This window comes from Hypomesus transpacificus, chromosome 12, assembly GCF_021917145.1.
Source record: "Hypomesus transpacificus isolate Combined female chromosome 12, fHypTra1, whole genome shotgun sequence".
In the NCBI taxonomy this organism is placed as follows: domain Eukaryota; kingdom Metazoa; phylum Chordata; class Actinopteri; order Osmeriformes; family Osmeridae; genus Hypomesus; species Hypomesus transpacificus.
In genome coordinates, this window is record NC_061071.1 from 10,547,388 (window position 1) to 10,560,245 (window position 12,858).

Consider the following 12,858-nt stretch of genomic DNA (forward strand, 5'->3'; position numbering starts at 1 on the left):
CATAAGCAAGATTGAATTCCAAAGTGAAAGAAAACCATGGATGGCCCACTTTTATCAAAATATCAAGTCTCTGCTGTGATTAGGATGAGGTTCCAAGCCATCTGCATTCTGATAGGTCACTTTGTTTGGTGTCACCAGGTACATCTGTTTGCAAACCATCCTCCGGACGCGCACTCTCCACATCCGCCACGCAGTCCACCGCGCCGGTGTGTCCGTTAATCCAAGGTGCGAGTGGAGAGGTTGACGAGCCACAGTACTGGAGGGAAGGACGCGTAAAACCCGAGGCTTCGGCGTAATAACCGAAATTTCCCCCTGTGCACTCGGTAGCTGTGGAGGGGATTTGAAGCGGTTTGGCAGCAGCGGCATATGAGGCCAAAGCGGCGGCATTTGTGGCCAAGTCGAAGGAGGAAGGCCCCTCGTACGCGCGTGAGGCCAAGTCAAGTCTCTCGTTGCCAAACCACCTCGGTGGGGCCGTTGGGTTGTCCTGGACCGTTTGCGGCGAAAGCATGCCGTTGGTTTGGTTGAAGGGGACATAACTGAAGCCAGAAAGTGGGCTAAAACCTGACCTGCTGTAAGTGTTGTAAAACTGATGCTGCAGGAAGGAGTTGCAATGGCATATCTAGCACTGGGTACGAGCTTGGCATATGAGTCACTTGGAGGTGTCAACCGGTCAGTGTCACAACCGGTATAGAATCTGTACGGAACAAGAGAACAGTACGATATTATGAAAATCCAACCAAATATATGTCCGGCCAATAATGAAATATATTCAAATTCCTGAAACTATAGGTTAGTCAATGGACAAATTGTTATTTAAGCGCGTGCGGATTACCCAATGGCCCAAGAGGCCTCGAGCACACCCTTGTGACGGTGTTAAATGTATCGATGGCTTGTTTATTTTTATTTTATTTCACCTTTATTTAGCTTGTAAGGTTTCAAGGAAAATTAAATGTACATTAAATAGGCTAAATGTGTTTATTCAAAAAAGTACAATTATGCAAAAGAAAATGGGCCTAGTCCTCGACTGTCAATGATTTAGTACAGTATTGCATTACTTTCAACAGCTTCAATTCACTACCGTAAAAACAAGAAGAATCTAAGAATAATAGACCTACCTGTCATAATTGTCCCGAAAGCCTTTAGCAAATGGGTTGTGGTCAATTTTCAATTGCGTTATCTGTAGGCAAATATATAACAATAATTATTTCTGGCAATATGGAAAAATGGTGGCAATCAAATATGGCCTTGGCTTCTCTTTTGTTTCCTTACGTCTGTATTCTGATAAGCTGTGACGGCAACGAACTGTGTTTCTGGGAAAGTGAACGTTTGAAGGTCTCTGGAGTGACAGGTGTCCTCACTGCCGTCCTCCTTCACCTCCACCACATTCAACCGGGGCTGGTATTTATGCAGGGACTGCACGACCACCATCTGGACGCATGGAAGGAAAGAACCACGGAAGGAAAGAACCACGGAAGGAAAGAACCACATTTCTGAACGTCGAAGGCCAAAGGGTGTTATTTATGTTTTTAAATCACAGATTTTTAAATTTCGTTTTACAAACTTGAACACTTCACTTTTGTCGTCCACATAGCCTACCTGTCCCGGCCCATCCATCGCCCCCTTGTTATTTGCCAGTTTGAGTTTTCCAAACGAAATCTCTTGACGCATCCAGTGCGCCCCAGTGTTTGGAGAGTCCGGGTGCATGTACGTCTTGTTCCCTGTAAAATGCATCCACACAGTTTCATTAATGCCTACGGCCGTTTTCTCAACAGAAATTGGTGAAAAGCTATATCTTCGGTAGATTAGACCTACCTGTTATGTTTGTGTCCGCCTTTCCACTAGGCACCCACTGTCCTCCTTGGAAACGCCAGTGATTCGGGTCCGCGAGGCTCAGATCCACGAAAACGTTATAGTGCGCAGTTGGATCAAGTCCAGATATATTAAAACTTAAAATTGGGAACATTCGTCTACGGAAAGCAGAAGACTGAAATATTAGTTTTTCAAGCAACTTTCTTTTGAGGAAACCATGATTTATATTTTTTCCCATACTTGTATAGCCTACAATCTTCCTTAGTTATAAACGGGATATCGGACAAATACTTACCGACCCTGTTTAGTGATGATCATTTCAGTTTGGTGTCTGTGAAAGGTAAGCCACAAAGCTCGGTTACAGAGATAGACTTGCGCTTGTCCAAAAAACATTCCCGTTTGCGACGCAGACTGATGTAAAGCGTCTCCCCGAGGTCCCCGGCCGTACGGCGGTGCGTAAAAGTAACTAGAAGCCGGAAAGCCTTGAGCAGAGGAGGCCAAGAGGCCGTTAAATGTCCCTTGCGCTGTTAGCGAATAGTGTGGCATTTGACCAGTCGAAGTTGCCGGGTGGGAAGACCCGGGTGGCAGATGCTGTGGATACATCGTGCGAGGCGGAGCGGAGTTCAGCTGGGCACAGACAAGGAGCGCCTTTCTTCTGTGGCTCCATGGATGTTGTGACGAGTCTGTGAGATTTCCTTCTGACGGGACTGCATATGGTGCACGAGTGTGTTCTCAAAAAAAAAAAAAAAATGTCATGCATCCCTTGGGTTCCGTTACCAAGGAAGGAAAAGATCATCCGTTTGTCAATAAAATACTTATTTTCAAAGAATGACCTCCATCGATTAAAATGTCCATCACACTTACTCACACATTACAATAAAGAATGGCGTTGAGAAACCAAATCAGGCTTGGTCTGATGTTCACCTGACTCCTCCCGAGGTAAGCTAAACGGTTATTGGATGAAACGCAATAGAATGTAGCAGCACGCGCAACAAAAGGAGCGGTAAAAGCTCGACAAGGACCTCACATTTTAAGATGTTGAATCCAATCTAATGCCTTTCATACTCAGAAAACACCGCGCGATGTACAAATAGTGCACACAAGTGCCACACTTCGTTAGTAAGCGACAATGTAGCTTATATGAAAGGCGTACACAACCCCTCCCCTCCAAAAGAAAGAAACAAAAAAAAGCTGTTCAAGCAGCAAAGCATTTTTCTCTTTTTCTCTCTCTCTCTCCTTCCAACAAACTAACCAATTCAAATATAGATAAGAGCTCAACAAACTTATCAGCCTTGCTCAACAACATGGGCACTCAAGCAAACTTCTCAGCCTTGCAAAACCAGAAAGAAGAATCCACCAATAGTCCATGACAGACCTTTCATACACATTTATTTTATATAAAAGAAAAACAAGGGTTTGGGATATTAACAGTTCTGAACAAAGGCTCTTCACTGGAAGACTACTGTATCCAACATGGCGGCTAGGCACTGGACGATGTTGGAGGTCATCAGGACATCCACATGCTCCTCCAGGTGCCTCTTGGGATCCTGAGGAAGACAGACACAGACAGACACAGACAGACACAGACAGACACAGACAGACACAGACAGACACAGACAGACACAGACAGACACAGACAGACACAGACAGACACAGACAGACACCAGACAGACACAGACAGACACCAGACAGACACAGACAGACACAGACAGACACAGACAGACACAGACAGACACAGACAGACACAGACAGACACAGACAGACACAGACAGACACAGACAGACACAGACAGACACAGACAGACACAGACAGACATCAGGACTGGGACAAACCCCGACACTGCAGGGAGGTCAGCATCCTTTCTGTCAACCGACAGGACCGCAAACTCCCACGACAGTCATTCATTTCAGTTGATCAGATTCAGAGTAACTACAGTGGCAGGTAGGCGAGTATAGCTCAGTGGAAGAGCATTTGACTGCAGTTAAAAAGGTTGTGGGTTCGAATACAACCACCTGTGGTTGCTTTGGACAAAAGCTTCAGCTAAATGAACACATTGTTACGTAATTACCTGCTTTCCAACATTCTTGATGGCGAGCTGTTCTGGGGTCATTTTGTCTTCCTCCTCCACAGCCTGGACAGATGGTTGAGTGTCAAAACATCACAATTATTCTCCAGGACACCACAAGCCACCATTATTCACCATTTCCTCTTCAGGAAGTGACTCGTTGAACCAATCAGGCTCCACTTCCTGCTTACCTTGTTGTAGTTCTTGGCCAGCTCCAGCATCTCCTTGACGACAGTCTCGTTGAGCTTGCAGTGCTCGCTGTAGTCCTGCAGGGTCAGGCCCTCCATCCAGCTCTTCTTGTGAAGGTTCAACAGCATCTGGGGTCAGAGGTCATACGGGGGGGGGGGGGGGGGGGGGGGGGGGGGGGGGGTCATTCTCCGCTAAATATGCAAAGGGTTAGGGTTAACCACTCAATGTGTCACCCTTTATATGCATCCTAGTGCCAAACGACCCTGACTACAAGGTCCTGCATCACACAGGCTCACACCTTGACTCAGGTGAATTACCACCGCCAATCCCCTTACATTTAAAGGAGTCTTAAAAACCCTTGTTTCTGTCAAACTTGTTCGAACCTTTTGCTCGAGTTCGTTCTTCCTGTAGTTGATGGTGATGGAGTAGTAATGCCTGTTCAGTCCATGTATGAGGGCCTGAGAGGAGAGAGAGGGAGGGAGAGAGAAACACAAATGAGCAGAAAGCCCAGAGCCTCAGGTGTACAGTGATGGTTCCCAGCAGCAGCAGCAGCCTAACGTAGGGAGCGAGCTGGGGGACTCCGGCCTACCTGGATGGAGGGCTTGTTCAGATGGCCCAGGTTAGAGGTGGTTTGTCGCGGTTCATGGCCCAGCACCATCATGTTGGCGTTAATCAGTCTGAAGGCGTCAATTACAACCTGCAACGGACATTTGAATGTGTTTAGACTCATTCTTGTAGAGGACAGATCAGGGCATGCCCGTCTGCACACAGACACACACACACACACAATGCAGCTGTTCCATTTAGGGAGAGTTTGAACCAGGGACACCGCTTGTCACTTTCACTGCCCCTTCCTGTCACATGACTCGTGTACTCCCAATGACACAAAAACCTTGAAGTAGAGCACCAGCACTGCCTGGCCATCAGCCTGGGGGATGAAGCCGTTGCTTCCCTGTCACTGGGAGGCAGGGACGGCAGCCAGACATGGCATGAGAAGATGCCTCGGTTTGCGGCACTATCGAAATTTAGCGAGGATTTAGCAACACGTTTCTGGAGACAGCGATGACTTATTTATGAGCTGTTTACCAGATGTCACCCTGGAACCCGGCTCCATAAATCACCAACTGATTTCTCTGTCACGACTGACGTACCCTAAAACATTTGTGTTAATGCAGCGTTCCCCCTGCCGGTGTTGTGATGCAGTCACCACGCCAGGTAAGCCTTAGTTGTTGTCCCCTATCTGGTCCATATAACCGGCACGGTACCGATGCCACATCCATACCACTGCGACGCTGAACGCAGTTAACCGTCATCCAGATCACGTTTACTAAGAAACATTATGACAGGCCGCAGATAGAGGGGAGGAATACACCGCAGTTACGTGGCACCTACACGTTTTTCGTTGTGCGCTTTGCACTCGCATGGTCTCTTTCTGTAGAGGGGAGAGCTTCTCCTACAGCAGGTCTGGAACATGCACAAACACCTAACCTATGAATTATTCACTGATACGTCTTTGAATTTGAGCATTTACAGTATTTCGGGGGGGGGAAAGGAAATGCTGGTATTTTTTTGTGATAATATGGGCTGTTGGATGAATATGCATGTCTGGTTAATGGTCTGCACAATCAGAGGCAGTACAAACAACAACTTTCACACTCCTAATTAGTTATTTTTGATAGAATTCTAAAAGAATGGATGTAAAGAACAAAAAAAAGGATCCCAATGTAAAACCTGGGAAAGCTAGTTCTCATTTCTAGTGGTGGATTCTCTCTCGGCGCGTATCACACATTGAGATTGAGTTGGCTCTCACACCCACACCCAGCGCTGTGGAGGTGTTAATGGAACACTCCCTGTCACACCGGCAGGAGATGAAGAAGGCCATATGGGGCCAGAAGAAGAAAAGAGACGAGAGAAAGGAAGAGAGAGAGGAGAGAAAGCAAGAGAGAGAGAGAGAGAGGGGGAAAATAAAAGAGAGAGGGGGAAGGAAGGAATATAAAAAGAAACTGGTGTGGGGGGGGATGGGTGTTAATCATATAGGTGTTGACGATCAAGATGAAGACATCTTGATTCAAATATGCACCCTTTTGCGGTTTATACATGACATGGTATATTTGATGGAGCCCACAGCTCTTTAAAAGAAGCTCTTATGAACATCATTTAATTATTGAAGTCACACTAAACATTCATTCCCCCCCCCCCCCCCCCCCCCCCCCCCCCCCCCCAACCCCCCCAGAGAAGACGAACCACACAGCACCCATAACCCCGTCACAACTAAAACAACACTGGAGACAGATCCTAGTGCTTCGTGCTGTGGTCTGGTGTGGCCTGGTGCTGTGGTCTGGTGTGGTGCTGTGGTCTGGTGTGGTGCTGTGGCCTGGTGTGGTGCTGTGGCCTGGTGTGGTGCTGTGGTCTGGTGTGGTGCTGTGGTCTGGTGTGGTGCTGTGGTCTGGTGTGGTGCTGTGGTCTGGTGTGGTGCTGTGGTCTGGTGTGGTGCTGTGGTCTGGTGCTGTGGTCTGGTGTGGTGCTGTGGTCTGGTGCTGTGGTCTGGTGTGGTGCTGTGGTCTGGTGTGGTGCTGTGGTCTGGTGTGGTGCTGTGGTCTGGTGTGGTGCTGTGGTCTGGTGTGGTGCTGTGGTCTGGTGTGGTGCTGTGGTCTGGTGTGGTGCTGTGGTCTGGTGTGGTGCTGTGGTCTGGTGTGGTGCTGTGGTGTGGTGCTGTGGTCTGGTGCTGTGGTCTGGTGTGGTGCTGTGGTGTGGTGCTGTGGTCTGGTGTGGTGCTGTGCTGTGGTGTGGTGTGGTGCTGTGGTCTGGTGTGGTGCTGTGGTCTGGTATGGTGCTGTGGTCTGGTGTGGTGCTGTGGTCTGGTGTGGTGCTGTGGTCTGGTACTGTGGTCTGGTGCGGTGCTGTGCTCCGTACCTTCCCCTTCACACTCTGGATGGGGTCCACCACCACGGCCACAGCCCGCTCCGACAGAGCCTCGAAACTCTGCTGGGTGTTGATATCCACCCCCGACAGCCAGCACCCGAAGCCGGGGTGACTGTGGTACCAGCCCACCACCATCTCAGGCCTGGGGGACAGACAAGTAGGGGACAGGGAGGACACAGAGGGGAGAGAGAGATGGGGGCAGAGGGGGAGTGAGGGGAATCACGGAACGTCAAGCTGACAAAGATAATATGGCTCCTGTTTTTTTTATTTCTTATTGTTGTTGTCAAAATAGGTTTATCACCTGCCAGTTTGTTTTAGCATATCCAACATTTTTGCCTGGAATACGGGATCCACAGCTTCGACACTGACACCCTATTGGATAAGAAAAATCCATTCAGAACACAGTTGGGGGGTTGGGGGGGGGGGACATCCTAAAAGAACCTTCACAGAACATAGCCGAAGCTGTTAAATAAGATGATGGAAAACTTACAGTTCCAGACTGGGGCATAGCAAATACGTCAATCACTCGCACGGTGTAATCGTCCACAAACTCCCCAAGCATCAGCCCCATCACCTCCATAGGGACGCCAGCGCGGCCATGCTTCAGCATCTGACCACATTACAAACACCATGAACAACCTGCTCACACTAAACACCAGCAGAGGCATCTTTATTTATTAGATAACATCGAACATATTTATTAGAGGACTTCCATGCTCCGTTACTTGACTTGCTGATTCCAACCGGGCATCAAAGCACAGACAGAATTTGCATTATTATTTTCTTGTAACGTACAGAAGTTTCACCCCTTCCTCACAAGTGTGAAAGCCCTAATAGTACCTAAGAAATTATACTTTATATAGAAACAATGTACATTCAACACTTACATGTAAAAAAAGTTAGATTATAAATAAAACTTGTTTGAGGAAATTAAATTATATCTAATTATTATATACATAAAAATATTGTTAAACCAAGCTTTTGGAGGAACATTATAGTGTTGTTGTTACCATGACACTGCTGTTAGGCTCACAATTTTGAACTACAAGTCTCAGAAAAATGACAGACTTTACTTTGTAATCTCTAAGACTGTACTATATTTACTTCAAGCCTAAACAGTGCTTAAAAACCATACAAATTATATGTAGAACTGTTGTATTAAAGTAGCAACTAATTTGTTCTCTGTCAATTGTTAATTAAATAATGCATTCATTTAGCAGACATTTTTTATATGTGGTGGATCTACAGTCCAATACTCTAACCACTGAGCTGTATATTTCCCCAGTACGAGTCCGGACAGGTTACTTACCTTTAGCAGTGCCAAAGAGGAAATGTACACCTGCTCTGCGGTGTCCACGGCAGGGGCGTCTGTTGGTGGACCCTGAGCATGGGGAAAAAAAGAGCTCCGTTGATTTGATACCAACAATCATCGGTACTAGTGGGGCAGCATTCAACAACTAAAACTAACAGAGTGTATCTAACCTTTATAGGTATTATAAGAATTTGAGAAACAAAAGTCAAACAAACCTGAACTGACTCAGTGTATTAATTTCACAAACTAGACAGGACATAAACACGGGGGATAAGATCTGATAGTTACCTGACCGAGTCCAGGCATTCCACCTCCGAGCCTTAACAGCCGGTCCATCTCTACACAAACGGAAAATTGCATGATTCAAATAAAATTTGTCACATCTTGTTAGTACAGCAACCCTGACGTTACTGATTTCTTGCTAGCTAGACTGTGACGTTTGCTAGGCCACACACGATAAATAGCCAGTTAGCTGTTAGCCTTCTCTGCTGACAAGTTAGCGTAGCTGCTAGGATAGCTAAGCTAGCTGCCCATTTTCAGGTGGGTGAAAATGACATGGCAAGCAATGGCATCCCAGCTAGCTTCCTCGGTCGCTTAAATCTGTATGAAAAGTCTAAACACCGTAAGTGTTGAAAGTCCCCTCAATCTAATACCACGTGACACCATGACAACAAATATTAGAAGCTAAGTGTATGATCGTAATATTGTTCATTCAGTTTGTGAAATAATGTTATCTAGCCAACTAGCTAACCTTAGCTAGCTAGCCAGATAGGTAGCACCTCGGCACATCTAGAAAGTTAAATAAAACACACTCTAAGCGAAGATTATGTCAGTAGAACTTGTTTTGCATTGCAAAGTATGTGGTAAATAAATCATGTAGAGTTTACGCTCACCTGTTGTCAATTTGGCAACAAATTTAGCTTCGATATAGAAACGTTCTCCGGCAAGTTGATAGCTTGCTGGCTACAATGAATCAGCCAGAATGCATTCTAAACAATTTTACTTCCGTCGCATTGGTTACAGCTTCCGATACATTCCACACCGTAATCAGATATTTTTGTTTTTTTAATATTTTTTATTTAAAAAAAGCCTATTAAAAACTGGTTACTTCATCGACGGATACTATGTTATTTAGAAAATATGACAAAATTTATAATTTTCACGTACTGTATTTAAATAATATAGATGGGTGGGGCGGAAGGGTCGATTTATTTACATATCCCACATGTGTCTAACAGCTGGAGGAGGACATCTAATGAATGGTCCTATCACCAGCTTGCCCACAATAGGATCTGGACTAATTACTAGTTCACTTAAGAAACACCCTTTCTTTGCTACCTTTGATGACAATGACATCACACTGGCAGTGTGTATACCTTCCATTTCAGATTGCATAGTCACCTACTGTCTATCTCAGAGCGTTTAAACTCGTAAAGCGTCCCCGGGAGATGGATGTTTGTTTCTATGCCCTACTCTTCGTTTAGATTTTATGCTCATCCCCACACGTCTCACCTCTTATCTTGCCCCAGTGCTTTTCCACACCTTTTAATTGGAAAGCTGCATCTTTCGGTGCGTCATTTTAGTCCCTTGAGATCCAGCCTACATATTTACAACGGAAGTTACGTTGATTGATACCAGCTGTATGAATATACCATACCTGTACTGAAATATAGCATGCACCCAGAGGAGGTAAAATCATTGTCACTCTTGTACAGTAACTGAAAACAATATTGTATTAATCAGTATCATATTTCTCAATCTCTCCACCTACTGAAGAAACTCCTGATTTCTCCCACAGGGATTAAAGAAAGCAAATTGAGCATAAGTAGTGACGAGGTATCACATTATGACAATTTCACAGCTGTGATCACTGTTATAAGTGTTCTGCTACACAATTATCACATTTCGTCAAGACTCTTTTCTTGTCGATCAAGAATTAAATAGCTTCAACTGCAAATTGTCTCGGGGCATGCATGTTCAACTGTTTATATCGTGAATGACAGTCGCACTGTTATCAGGCATTACTAAGAAAGCTGCTAAATTGTGCAGTTTACGCTAAAATAAAAGATAAATGGTCAGGACATGTTGTTACCAATCATTCACCTTTCCTAAAATATCTTTACATCACAGAAGACTTTATAAAGTCTGTAGTAAAATGCAAATTCATAAAATATTGAGAAATTGAGTCATGATCATGAACAACAAAGTGGGTATCCTATTTAAACAAATCCGTCTCAAAAGAACCCCGTGAAAACAGCACCATGTGTGATTAATATGTGTGGCAGCTCCAGTATGATAGCGTTGCCAGTCCTTTAAATATTACTTTCCCCCCCCTCCCCCCCCCCCTCCCCCCCCCCCCCCCCTCCTCCACACACACACAAGTCAATCATGAAGGCGTTGGAATGCTAACCTGTACAACCTTCTGACTATCTCCTCATCGACACCTCCCCTAAGAACGCTCAGCTCCTTATCCTCTCCTACTCAGTGTCACGTCACATCAGCAGGGGCGGGGGAGTCACCCGTTTTAGGACACTCCTTGTGGTCACCACACCATCTGTTTACATCGCTTAGCCGCACACTCCTCCTGCTAGCCAACTACAAAGTAGACTTGATGTTCATGTAATAATGAACGTCTATCGGGTTGTTTGGTTTTTGTTCGTGTGAAAATGCAGAGGGAACGAGCGCATGTCTTTCTTCCTGGCATGTGTGGATTAAATTAACATGCAGAAAGCGCAGTGGCAGTTTCACATTCTGTTAGAGTGTGACTACAGCCAAGCGACTTAATTAGAGAAATCCATGTAGACGTCAACTTGTTCCAGACACATTATAAATCAGTGGTTGTGATATTTTAATGAGCAGAAGTGAATGTTTGAATACAATCTGAACAAAAGAGCTGCTTTAAATCCGCGTTTTGTAAACGATAGACTACTTAAACTTGCATAATTTAGGCATATATTGTTCTGTATAGCACATTTCTATATTGGCAAACTGCTACTGTATAACGCAAATCTGATAGAGAATTATATCACTTTAACCAGTAGATGGAAGCATTGTAACATTCATGGTAGAAGTACTCCCAGTTTCTCCAATACAGTAATATCTAAAGCAGCGATTCCTAACCTGTGGGCCGCGGCCCACTAGTGGTCCGCTAGGGTAATACAGGTGGACCGCCCAACCAATGAAAACTAAAGTAAGCATATGAAAAATGAATAAAAATTAAAATATTGTTATATATACTGTTGGTAAATAATTATTACATTTCTCACTCATTTTATAAATATAAATGTTGCCTTGAATTCATGATGACCAAAACGCCAATGGTTACGCTTTTCTTTTTTTCTTAAAATATATGCTAATGCTAAAACCTTTACCAGTTAACTCTTTGGCAACATTCAACATTTAATTTCTTCCAAGTTAATATTTATTATTATATTAGAATGCCAATAGTTAGGCTATGTTTGGCACATTGACGAAAGACCAACTTCTTACGCCCACTTCAATAAGACCGGTCACCAACTTCCGGTAGCAAAGAGTTACCTTAGTTTTCAAACACATTTTATATTCTCAAAATGACATTCAACGATGTACATAGGAGTCTATGTTGCTGCCTTTCAAGCAAGAGTGAAAAGGGATTCAAATTGTAGGTTTCGAGCTACATCGACAATTACGAAAGTAGCCTACGCGTTTATCCGCTAATTCACACGGTAAAAGTAGCTAGCTAGCTAGCTATCTAGGATTTGAGCAGTAACCCCTAACTTTAGCTGGGATAGCTAGTTAACAATTTTTAGCCACAGTACAATTTTTACCCATAAATAATTGGTCTCAGTTTAGTCTCAGTTTCTAAAATAAATCTGGAAACGCCGGGAGAAATCTCCGTCAGGGCGACCTGTTATCGGTTGATGAAAACAATCGAGAAGCAGATTATTCTGAGTGGTAAATAAGAGAGCAATACCCAAGGGTTAACAACCTGTTCTGGTTATTAAAAGTCACGTTTCTAACTTCACCGGCAGTTCTAGAACTGGCCTGGCTGTGGTAGTTACGTAGTTTATCTCTCTTCACAATGTGTGCTTACTGTGGCCCTGATGAACACTTTGTCTTTTTTGATTGCTCAAATAAATTTAGCCGTGCAAGACAACCTTTCGGCTCCAGTGGTGTTGTTAAACATGTGTGATAAGCCATTAAGTGAACGGATGTGTTGGGCGTCCGAAAAAATATTTGAGCTGTGCAAGTGGGCCACACAGTGGAAAATATCGTGAATGGCTGTTCTAGCGGAAGCGAAAGGGTAGGCTATTGGTGGGTATTTGTTTTAGTATTCGTGTTCGGTTCAAAAGCCTCCATGTGCCGTTTAACCGAGGTTTGACGGAAGAGATTGACTATTTGAGAGCTTTGGTCGATCGAGAGGATGAAGGCAAACAATGGTTCCTTCATCCCCCGGTTTTAACCCTTCGAAGCTTCCTCGGTTTCCTCAATCTGGTTTAGTACATTTCATTATCCCCTAGGGGTCTGTGTGCCCCTTTGAGGGGCGTGTAAATCCCGGGTCAAACATCCCAGGCTCGCCCTC

The 12,858-nt window shown here is 44.7% G+C and overlaps 2 protein-coding genes across 2 annotated transcripts; both read right to left on the bottom strand.

Moving 5' to 3' along the window:
• On the bottom strand, positions 1-3,095 carry tbr1a (T-box brain transcription factor 1a). The gene is given in 7 exon segments (XM_047031542.1): positions 1-609; positions 612-694; positions 1,116-1,177; positions 1,270-1,428; positions 1,597-1,718; positions 1,813-1,967; positions 2,105-3,095. Coding segments are annotated over 7 exon segments (1,419 nt in total). The 5' UTR covers positions 2,413-3,095; the 3' UTR covers positions 1-79.
• An 86-nt stretch (positions 3,096-3,181) lies between these two features.
• Positions 3,182-9,294, bottom strand: psmd14 (proteasome 26S subunit, non-ATPase 14). Its single transcript, XM_047031543.1, has 11 exons — positions 9,191-9,294; positions 8,586-8,635; positions 8,295-8,366; positions 7,476-7,595; positions 7,287-7,357; positions 6,977-7,127; positions 4,653-4,760; positions 4,447-4,521; positions 4,066-4,191; positions 3,878-3,940; positions 3,182-3,356 (listed from the first exon to the last, which is right to left on the bottom strand). Exons 2-11 carry the CDS (start codon positions 8,631-8,633, stop codon positions 3,258-3,260), a joined length of 933 nt encoding a protein of 310 aa, XP_046887499.1. The 5' UTR covers positions 8,634-8,635; positions 9,191-9,294; the 3' UTR covers positions 3,182-3,257.
• Between the last annotated feature and the right edge of the window lie 3,564 nt (positions 9,295-12,858).